The sequence below is a fragment of the Copadichromis virginalis genome, linkage group LG11 (genome assembly GCF_057382275.1).
Source record: "Copadichromis virginalis isolate Kocher_CV1m ecotype Utaka linkage group LG11, C_Virginalis_male_GT1.1, whole genome shotgun sequence".
NCBI classification, from domain to species: domain Eukaryota; kingdom Metazoa; phylum Chordata; class Actinopteri; order Cichliformes; family Cichlidae; genus Copadichromis; species Copadichromis virginalis.
The window spans coordinates 31,137,417-31,149,441 of NC_140628.1; the positions used below are offsets into that span (position 1 = coordinate 31,137,417).

General features: G+C 36.8%; 1 protein-coding gene across 1 annotated transcript; it reads right to left on the minus strand.

Annotated features, from left to right (window-relative positions):
- Window positions 1-441: 441 nt before the first annotated feature.
- On the minus strand, window positions 442-6,152 carry LOC146699058 (sialic acid-binding Ig-like lectin 14). Its single transcript, XM_085472003.1, has 7 exons — window positions 6,008-6,152; window positions 5,500-5,588; window positions 4,809-5,201; window positions 4,229-4,549; window positions 3,838-4,095; window positions 787-895; window positions 442-688 (listed from the first exon to the last, which is right to left on the minus strand). Exons 2-7 carry the CDS (start codon window positions 5,549-5,551, stop codon window positions 580-582), a joined length of 1,242 nt encoding a protein of 413 aa, XP_085328129.1. The 5' UTR covers window positions 5,552-5,588; window positions 6,008-6,152; the 3' UTR covers window positions 442-579.
- Between the last annotated feature and the right edge of the window lie 5,873 nt (window positions 6,153-12,025).

The window sequence follows — 12,025 nt, forward strand, 5'->3', positions numbered from 1 at the left end:
TTTTCTCGTTTGTTTGTTTGGGTTTTTTGTATTACTTAAACATTAAGTGGTAATCCAATGAGTGCCAGCAGTGGCCCACAGCTCAAGTTTGAGACCCCTGATTTAAAAAGATTGTTGCCTCTAATTTGTACCTGTGGATGATTTCTTAGGAAAAGTTCAAGGTAGAGTTGTAAACTTTTTTTGTGTCATTTTCCAGGTGATATATTCATCTCTGTAATTATTCCTCTGCCTGACTTTCTGGATGTTTGGCTGCTAGTCTTTTCTTTTCATAATTTCTACCTTGTCATGCTGTCAAACTCAGTGCTGACATCATTGGATGATCATGCCGGCCTTCTCTGAGCCAATCAGCATCCGTTTTGTGTGCTATAAATCTTAGTGGTCTTCTGTTGTTCTGCCTTTCAGACTCCTTTGTTTACAATTTTAATGGACTCTATGTATAAGTTGAAATAAAAAGTGTAGTTTATTACATGTAAAACATTCCCTACAATGCAATGTAAAAAATAACAAAACAATAACAGACTGCCATTACAACAGCACAGCTTTCTGAAACTTGTGACTGGAAATCTGACGCCTGACTTTTCAGTTTATATGTTGTGCAAGAACATCATAATCTGGTGACACATCTGCTTTTTGCAGTGACATGTAGGTTCTCTCCTCCTGATGTAGGTTCACCTTTTTTCTTGAATTCCTTTGATGAGAAGAAACAGAACCTCATTATTGTCTAAAAGTCTTGACTGCATTCAAAGAGTCAAACAAAAACATAAACATACATGTGGAGAAACATACCAGAGGAACCATATGTAGGTTATGCAGAAGGCATTCAAAGTGAGAGATACACCAGCAACAATCCAGGGAAGAACTGTACTGTAAGAACCACAGTGTTTCACACGAGCTGCTCTAAGACAGAAGAGAACACATGCAAACACACATACACACCAAACACACACAGATAGATATAATAAATAATAAATAAATAATTACACCCAGAGCACAATGTGCCACAACTTTCAGTTAAGTTATTTTAAATAATAAGAAATGGTTTCCAATTGCTCTTTAATACATACATGTTGAGGCAGCTTGACATATTTAAAAGTGTCTGAATACAATATTTTTATTTACCTGAGTGAAAAAAGCTCTGTCTGAAGGATAAAATTGCTTACTCACACATCACTGTTATGTTGATGTTTTCTTGCAGGGTATTGTTCATATGCTTTGCTGTACAGACGTACTGTCCAGAATGTCCAGTTGTACCATTAATTATGTAGAGTGTGGCTGATCCAGTGTCATTGTGAAGGGTTATATCAGAACCAAGTTTAGACCACATAATCAGAGATGGAGGAAAACTTTCAACACTGCAGGTCAGATTCAGAACATCTCCCTCCTTTATGATTGTATTCCCAATGATTTGAGGTGTCCTTATATCTGTGGGGCACATTACAGTAGTTTTTTTTAGAAGGAAGAATCTAATTGAAATAAATAGGGAAAAAGTAAGACATAGATTAGTTGTTCCCCATGGTGATCCTAACCACCATCATAAAATCATTCAAACTGGTAAAGCCAAATTTGTCTTCAAATGTTTTGCTGTACAGATGTAAAAATGTACAGTCCACAATAGTCTTATCACATTCTAGATGACAAGTGTAGCTGATGCAGTGTTGTGCAGGTCAGTGTAATTTTCATTGTGAAGGTCTGTGCTTCCCTCATTAACAGTTATATTCCCAGTTATCTCGAGTTTCCTTTTATCTGTGGCACAGTTTTGGTTTATTAAGGAGGTAAAAAAGCACAAAGAATTATTGTAGTTTTTTTTTTTTAAAAGAAAAGAAAACCAGTAATGGGAACAACGGCGTTACAAGTAACAGCGTTACTTTTTTCAGTAACGAGTAATCTGACTAATTACTATTCCTATCATTACAACGCCATTACAGTTACTAACAAGAAAATGCGGTCCGTTACTATTTTTCAACAAACAGACAGTTGAAGCTGTGTTCAGCTTACCGCACCTTATTTCAGTTGCACGGAAGTAGCTGACTATGTAAGTAATCTGTGCACTACAGCTTTAAACAGCTGCGTGCGCTCCCGCGGATGGCATTCATGATCACTTTCTAGCACAACACCTGGAGCTAAGGGGGCAAAACAATGGCATGAGTGCTGCTGTTTGACTGAGGAAGAATAAAGTAGTCGTGGTAAGCCAATCACACGGCCACTTAAAGACAAAACAACAAGGTGATATATACCAGTTTTTAAACTGTGTTGATAGGCCACGTAAAACCAGAGTCATGATAAACAATATATACGTGTGTTTTTTTCCTCAATAGTTTCGTCACATTTACTGTCTAAGGACAGTGCTAGCAAGCACATTCTGCTCATGAGCAAAAAACAAAACAGGGGAAGTTTTAGGAGTGATAGAGAGAGAGAGAGATAGAGAGAGAGCAGAAAAAGAGAGAGAGGGAGTTTTGAGATGTGAGAGATTTGTGACGTTTAGCGTGTTTGGAGTGTGTAGTTAATGTGTTTTCTTGTGTAGTTAGTGTGTAGTGTTGTGGATAGTTTTGTGTTGTGTGTCAGAACAATGAGGCGATTGCTGTCTCCAGGTAGAAACAGGAGTGATACACCTGCTGCTGTCAGACCTGCAGGTATCAGGCTGTGATGTTCTCCTTTATAGTGGACAGAAATTATTTTTGGAGTGGCACAAATAATTTGTGTGGCATCTTATTGAATGCAGAACAGATGATTGTTCTGTAAATAGTTTGAAATGGTTATTTAAAAAATCAAGGTAAAAGGTAAATGGATGCAAATAACTTTGTTGTTTGCAAAACTTGTGCATATGATTTTAAAACTGACAATTTATATTTGCATTTAAAGTTATGAAATATGATTCATTAAACATGTTTGTGGTTGTTACAGTAAAAATATAACTTTTTCTACTCTGATTTTATGTTATTTGTCTGATTTTAGATCAATTGTGTTAATACAGTATGTAAAAATGAAAACATGACTGTAAATTCAGACACGTGAGGTTGTGCTGAAAAGGAAGATACCAAACAAGGCAAAGTAAATCGTTTTTAAAGGTAAAATGTGGAGGGAAAATCAAAAGTAGTTAAAAATGGCCAATTATACCCTGGACCCCAGAGGGTGAACGTTTTTTTTTAAAGTAATGCAATAGTTACTTTTCAAGTAATTAATTACTTTTAGAATATTGTAACTCAGTTACTTTTTTGAAGAAGTAACTAGTAACTATAATTAATTACTTTTTCAAAGTAACTTGCCCAACATTGAACAAAACAGCCTGGTGGTAAATAAAAAGAAAACCTGAAGCCCTGACACATACAACGAGTTGATTGGGATATTTGGCTCCATGTTAACAAAACATCTGGGAAGTAGGTACACAGATGGTGAGCTAGGTGACAAATCTCTGTTTGTCGACTATAATAAATGTTGTTGTCCTTGCTAGTTGGCTTCAGAAATAATGGCCAGTTTAACCTATTATTTGTACTCTATTAATGTGCAAGGTCAGTTAAGTGTTAGGACAGACAAAGCCATCCACCATTAGCAGATGTCAGTGTTGCTGTCTGTGACAGGAAGTTATAAGCAATGAAGAAAGACATTAAGATAGATGCTGGAAGCTCATGACAGCAATGCTAAGCATTATATCCAAAGCACAATGTGCCTATTATTTTAAAATATAAGAAATGGGTTCCAATGGCTCTTTACATAGATGTGGGACAGCTTCATATTTAAAAGTGTCTGACTACAGTTGTTTAATTTCTCTGAACTCATATTTTCAGATGACTAAGTGAAAAAAAAAAAGCTCTGTCTAAAAGCACAAAGTTATTTACTTACATATCACTGTTATATTGATGTTTTCCTGCAGGATATTGTTCATATGTTTTGCTGTACAGACGTACTGTCCAGAATGTTCAGTTGTAGCATTAATTATGTAGAGTGTGGCTGATCCAGTGTCATTGTGCAGGGTTATATCAGAACCAAGTTTAGACCACATAATCAGAGATGGAGGAAAACTTTCAACACTGCAGGTCAGGTTCAGAGTTTCACCCTCCTTCACATTTGTGCCCCCAGTGATGTTAACTTCCTTAACATCTGTTACACAGAAATAAAAATGACATATTAATAAAACTTCTCTTTTTCTCTTTCCTGTAAGACCATCTGACTAAGAGAGCACACTGCTTTCAAAAGAATTCAGCATACAAAGTTATATAGTGAAAATACTCACAGTTTACTTTTAAAGTTGAACCCTCCTCCGTAGTTTTTTCTCCAGTGAAGCGGATTTTACAGGTGACATTGGTGTTGTGGTGTTCAGCAGAGGAGTTGAAAGTCAGAGTTGAAATGTGTCTTTGTGTGAAAGCAGTTAGAGTTTTAGTCCTGAAAGAAGTACTGCTTCCTGTAATGTAAGATTCAGTCCCTCCTGCTCCACTCCATGTCCAGGTGATTTCAGGAACAGATCCAGAGCAGAGACCAGGAGCAGTGCAGGTCAGTGTGGCCTGCTGTCCCTCTGTCAGTGTGGGAAGCTTAACTCTGGGTTTCTGACTAAGACCTAGTGGAAACATAGAACGTAAGAATAATCTGGTTAACTGCCTGAAGTTCATCAACTACTTATATTTTGGCTTAAATTATAGGAAATTATGTTAAGCAGGTAGATGTGGAACATAAAGTGTTGTATTTCGTTCTAACAGCACACAGGGGTAAATAAATGTGCAAAATCACTTTATACTTGAGACAAAAAATGAATAAATAAAGTAGCACAAAAACCAATATTTATTCTCAACATCCTTTTTTTGATGCAGTGTTTGTACCTTCAACTGAGACAGTTGTCTTTTGAATAGATGCAAATCCATCTTCTCTCCGATTCAGTTCACCATTAACTCTGATCCGATACAATCCAGAATCCGACTCTTTGAGATCATTAATGATGATGCTGCAGTTGTTCTGTCTTATATCAGGCTCTAAGAGTGACACACGTCCTTCAAAGCCATACTGAACACGGATATTGTTTTTGCTGTGAAATATTATTTCATCATCATAGATACAGCTTGAATATGCTTCACATTTGTACCAAACTATATGTTTGGGTGTAAATCCAACAGCAGTAGTGAAAGAACACGGGATCACAACACAGAGTCCAGCCTCTGCTGTTAGTGTCTCACTAAGTGTGATGCAGTATTCTCCAATGCATTGTTGTGATGTGCCTGTTATTACAAAGGAGGAGGTAAAAAAAAGAGGAAAAGAATATTTGGTTCATCTGAATAGTTGTATAATGCACAAGTCAGGTGACAGTGATCTTATTAATTTATGTGAACTCTAAATTCTGTTACATGAATTTATACTTATAATTTGATTGCATGTCAAAAAAACACTTTTACTCTCCACACACACACACACACACACACACACACACACACACACACACACACACACACACATAACCGCATAAAACAAAACACTAATAAAGCAGAATTAGAGGAATATAAAGAAGAAGACTCAAACCTGTTTCAGCACACACACAAAAAAGGAAAGTCGCCCAGATCAGAGCAAACATCCTGACTTGACGTTCAGTCTCTCCCTCCAGAGACAAACTTTATTGCAGCAAATGAAGTAAAGAGAGATTAGAACAAAGGAAATGCAACATTTTACGTCACACATCGCAATACAGGATGTTGCATGCTTGGTTATTCCATAGTTATGTACCAGTTTTACCGACTGTGCCAACACCACTACCCTAAAGTTTTTATGGTAAACACACACAAAGATCTGTTCTCAAAAGATTCAAAAGGTAAACAAAAGCACTATTACAAAACAAACTGTTAGAACTGCATGTTCTCTGTCGTATTCCATGTAACTTTAGGTCATCTGTATCATTTCATGAATTCAAGAAGTGGCTTCCGTCTAGCAAGTTTTTTGACCAGCACAGTTCACACTTTTATATAATCCTGCGGCTCATTTAGGGTTTTAAAATATATTTTCCACAAAAAACATTAAATGTTTGTTTTTTTACCTCTTTTCTCTGGTCTTTCACCACTCCTCTCTCCACCGTGATCTCAGCTGACCTTTATCCTTGAAGTTTCTCTTCCTCACTTCTCTTTTTTCTTTCTTCCTTCTTTTTACAACAGGATTTCAGGAAGTGTGAGTACATGTTCAAATTGAATTAGGGCAGACCCACTTTTATGAAGTTATTATTTTATATCGCACTATATATGCTCTAATAAAAAAACTCATCAAGTAATGAAAAAAAACAAACCTTTTTAAAAACAACAAAAAGATGCTCCATGACTGAAACTTTATAAAGATAGGTTGTTGCTGAGCACTGGGACAAGTTAAGTAGGTTTATTTCTAGGTTTGTTAGATACAATGAATACAAAAACAGGTGCAAGAGAAAAAGAGAAAGAGGCAGGATATGTGAGAGTCTCGGACATCGACAGAAGTATTTTTTGAATGTTAAATTCATGAAATACTCTCTGTTTGGTTATGTTCCTTAGATTTTGGTTTCATTGGTTTGGTTTGGTTGCTAGTGTGATTGTTTATGTCTTCAATACTTACATAACAATAACTATTTTAATGGTTTTGGGTTTATGTTTTCTTTTGATTTGCCTTCTGTTTATTTTGTCTGTGAAGGTTCTCAGTCATCCAGGGCATTCTAGTCTAAGGAGCTTGGAAAGAAAGGCGTCTCGACTTCTTTAGCTTTTTGAAGACGTTTCACTTCTCATCCGAGAAGACTTTCCAGTTCTAAGAGCAAATGGTGGAGAGTCCCAGATTTTAAACCCTATGGGAGTGTCCCCCTGTTTTATGGGCGCCCTATTGATCCTCTACCTAATCAGACACGCTGTGGTCGCAGATTTTGAAGCTATCCTGATAACCTTATCCCACCAACGATGTGGAGATTCAACTTTTTTTTTTTTTTAGATCCAATTAAAATCAAGCACTCAAAAAGATGCTCTGGAAAAAAGTAGAATTCTTGGAACTGAGTTTAATACATTGAATCACATGAACAGCAGGAAAAATACATACAGACATTTAGCAAGAGAATTACATAGCAGAAAGCAAGCAAAGCAGTACAGCCTCAAGCACAGACAGCAGAGCAACACAGAGATGGACAGAAAGAAGCAGCAGGAAGAAAGTGCTGGGGTGTCATCTGGTCCCCTAATATATAGTGACCAGTATCCCCGCCCCCTGCTGCTGGGTAACTTTCCCACTCCTCCTGAATCGTCCAGAGGCCAGTCAGGACCCTTTGGCTTTTTCTTATCACAATAGGTCATGACACGGTCAAACATCGCACATTAATCCTAATTATTATATCTTACACAGCAAGTGGCACAATCTTATCTTATACAATAGGTTACATGCATAAAATGGTGATTCTCATATATAAAAACACTTTATTGTAGGTTTACAGTGTGTGTGTGTGTGTGTGATTATATCATATGATATTTTATCATGACGTGTTCAAGATCTCTGCTACAGTGTTACTGTTTTGTCTGTGCTGCATGAAAAATGTTGAGTGTGTAGTTACCGGAGTTGGAGAGTGAGCTATTCAGGAGAACTCTCCCCTTACATTAACTGCCCTGTTACTGTACCACCTTAATACACCATGTGCTTAAGACTCTACGTGAAAGTTAAAATATATATGTTCAGTGCAGATAGATATACAGTGTATATAGTTATTTTGTTTTTTAGTATTGTGTATTTTCTAGTTGATTCTGTTGTTCTTTATATTCAAGCAGATTTGTATCTTCAACTTGTATCAGGTCTTTCTTAGTCGATTAGCTCCTGTTGCTTTTTTTTTTTTTTTTTTTAAATTTTGGCTTCTGTTTGATAGTGTGTGAGTTTGTTGTTCCCCAGTATCCTCTTATACTGTGTCTTCAATGTTGGGGTTGTTACTCAAAAAGTAATTTATTGCACATTGCTTGTTACATTTATTAAAAGTAATGCAGCACATTAGTTAACTACTTGTCAGAAAAAGTAATTTGTTATATTACTTGCTACATTACTTTTGCATTACTTAGCAATGATAAATATGCAGAGAAAGAAAAAGAACATATTATAATATGCAAATGCTGTTAAAGAACGTTCTGTGTAGAGTTCATGATGTGTGTGAATGATTTATAATGGGTTACATAATTTCACGAATATATATTTAGTGTTAAAAATGTCTTTATTTGAAATGTACATGTGTAAAGTGTAAGAGCTAGTTTTTCGTGACAACACCCTTAACGAGAGCACACGAGACTTTTCTATTCCCAAATAAAACATTAAAACTACACAACTTATACATGATCACACACTTGATTTGTCCATAACTAGTTTTTAACCTGTGCCTTAAACAAGTTGAATGTTGAGCATTTTCTAATAAATTGAGGAAGACAGAACGGACGTTCTGCCCAAATGCTGTCCGTCTGTGGGGTAAGCTAAAGGTTTATTGAAAGAAAAGCAACACAAGGATTTAAAGACGTCTTTTCAGGACAAGCAGTCAACAAGGTATTTGTCATTTGAGAAATGTTTTTATTTGTGTTTGGACTTAATACTTGTACTGTAAAGTTGTTAATTGGTTTGTACTATTCACTCTTGACCAGTTCTCACTGCGTACTGGCGATGGTGAAGCTAAGGAGGAGAGAAAGCCCAAGTAATAAATGCCCGTTTCAAAGAACCAACCTGTGTCTGTGTTGTCGTGAAGAGAACTACACAATAAATATGTGTTAATATAAATTAAACTGGGCAGATATCATTAAAAAGTATTTTAAATGTGCTATACTTGTAGGGTAGTGTGGACCAATTGAGAAGGACAAGAACTGAACTTTGAATCACAATAATCCTTCAAAATGTTCTTCTTAAAGTCATGATGACTGAATGCGACATCCTCATCTGTAATCTTACCTTCACTACTTTATGAAATGTTTATACATAAAATGAATATTGCATGGATTTGCACTACCATGAGTTGACCAACATGGCTGCTTCTTTCATGTTTCAACATTAGGGATCTGTGTATCAACTTGTTGACAACAATTCAGCTTTACTAAGAAGCCTCTAGAATAAGTTTTCTCATCATTACTATTTTTTGATCAAACAAATACTAAATGTCTACTTAATGTATACTAGTGTCTGTGTTTTAGGAAGAAACTCTCCTCCTGGCAGGGTTGTTGCATCACAGACTCAATCATATTCCCTTCAAAGAACAGAATTTTTTTTGTGCCAATTAAAATACGTTAGCATTTTGTAAAAATCTGCATTACTAAAATTCTATTCTAATATAAAAAGAAAGAAAGAAAGATGTGTTGTTGTTTATGTAAAGGGAATACTTAAAGCGATTTTAGGTGTCCGCATTTTGCTCATTTGCTGGTTCATTATTAGATTTCGGATAACTAAAATAAGTTAAAAAGCTGTAATGTATTTAAAAAAAACATGGATTTTTAAAAATGTACATTGCTGCAGCACTTCTTCTCTAACAGCTTATAGTTTAATCATACACATGTGAGCCACAGTTCATGTATTAAGCAGTCCACAGGTTAATATACAATGACCTTAATCTTTTAAACATTACTTGTTTATTCCTCTTCTAATTCATCTGTTTTCAGTAAGTTTGTCTTTTGTGAAGATTATGCAAAAATTCTTTTACTGAATTTCAATGAACTTGCTTTCAGCTATGTGCATATTAAAGGAGCAAATGAATTTTGACATACAAATGGTAAATGGCCTGTATTTATATAGCGCTTTACTAGTCCCTAAGGACCTCAAAGCGCTTTACATATCCAGTCATCCACCCACTGGTGATGGCAAGCTACATTGTAGCCACAGCCACCCTGCGGCGCACTGACAGATGCGAGGCTGCCGGACACTGGCGCCACCGGGCCCTCTGACCACCACCAGTAGGCAAGGGGTGAAGTGTCTTGCCCAAGGACACAACGACCGAGACTGTCCAAGCCGGGGCTCGAACCGGCAACCTTCCGATTGCAAGGCGAACTCCCAACTCTTGAGCCACGATCGCCGAACGATACAAGTGGCCCTCTTTCTTTAAAATTACAGAACCTTGAAGCAGGATGAGCCCTTAAGGACAACAAAATACTGCAACTGTAATCTAGTCCCTGTTACTGTTTCCATTTCTGATTTCCCATCAGCATTATTTTTTTTATCATGACCTTGCTCTGTGACCACATAAATCTGATGATTTTGATGTATTTGAATTACACAGATTTTTTTATTTTTTATTTTTTATTTTTTTTACAAAAGAATAGCCTGTACTACAAGCAATTTGTTCAGGAGCAGTGTTTGCTTTGAAAGAGAAAACACACATCCCTTTAGGGTTATGTCAGCAAGGGTATCCGGTGTAAAGATCTGCCAAATCAAACATCACATACGCCCCCTGAAGAAACCCCTTCTAAATGTGAGACTCTGTGAGTCTGTTTTTGCACATATCTTAAGGAATAACTGCCTGACACTTGTCCAAAAAAGCTGTAAAGTTCAACAGGTTTCACAACATTGTAAAGAAATGCAATTTTTCTAGCTGCCCACAGAGGTTGACAAATGTGCAAAAACCCCCATTAAGATAATAAAAACAGCTTTAACGATATACTTTTTATGTGCTCATTTTTAATCTAGCTTTTCAATTTAAAGGGTGTTAAAGAGAAATTACACATCAGTTATATGTAATAAACATACAAACTTACCAGGCAAACACAACATAAATGAAAATAAGCACAATTATGAGGACAGAAAAGTAAAGAGAAGTGCTGACAAATGATGAGCTGTAGTAAGAATAGAAGACTATAAATGTTAGGGTTAATGTGTTGTAGGTTGTCATTTAAAAAGCTAGAATGCTTTTGTTTGCTCCCTATGTAACCCACGCATATGAGTATGTGCACGACCTTCATAATGAGAAAAATCTGCCTTGAGAAGAACAGACTCAACTCAATGAAGGAAGCCACCTGGCGGGACAAGGTAACAACAACATCCTGGTAGGGCTGCACTCACATCGTATAACCACGCTTGCACAACACACTTTGTAAACATATATAGTAATTTGTCTTAGTTAACACAGCAACAAGCTTTATGAATATTCATGTGTGTAAACAATAAAAGCAACCTGCAGGGGGAAGCAAGTTGAAGTGGGTTGGAGACAACTGCTTCCCTCGCGGTGAGTGTAAACCAGAGCTCTGTGTGACCTCGTTCCTGAGTGAGTTTCTGTTTATCCAGCAGTATCAGAGGTGAAACTCTGACATTGATTTGCAGGTGTTTGCTTGGCAATACACTGAATATGTTAGTTAGCAATGGTAAGGAAGGAACAAGAGAAAACTGAGTGTCTGGTGTTTTTTGACTTGGGCACTGTGTTTTCCTGTGCCCATCTATGAGGGTGTAGCCCTATTTTCTCACCTGCTTCTCCCAGCAATTCAGTTCAATTCAATTTTATTTATACAGCGCCAAATCACAACAACAGTCGCCTCAAGGCACTTTATATTGTATAGTAGACCCTACAATAATACATGCAGAGACAAAACCCCAAACAATCATATGACCCCCTATGAGCAAGCACTTTGGCGACAGTGGGAAGGAAAAACTCATTTTAACAGGAAGAAACCTCCGGCAGAACCAGGCTCAGGGAGGGGCGGCCATCTGCTGCAGCCTTTCTCAGTGGTCTTCTGCAGCCAGTGATCCATCAATGGCAATCAGCAGAATGACATTTAAGACAAGCTCAGCCCTTCACTCTGTTGTCAGCTACCTCACGGTGGTACCCAGGCTTTCATGCTAGTTGTTGTTCATGTTTTTTAAATAAAACTTTTTTTTTTTTTTTTTAGAAAAGCAAACAAAACGCCACATTTTCAAAAGGTTTGGCAGGTGTTTTCTCGTTTGTTTGTTTGGGTTTTTTGTATTACTTAAACATTAAGTGGTAATCCAATGAGTGCCAGCAGTGGCCCACAGCTCAAGTTTGAGACCCCTGATTTAAAAAGATTGTTGCCTCTAATTTGTACCTGTGGATGATTTCTTAGGAAAAGTTCAAGGTAGAGTTGTAAACTTTTTTTGTGTC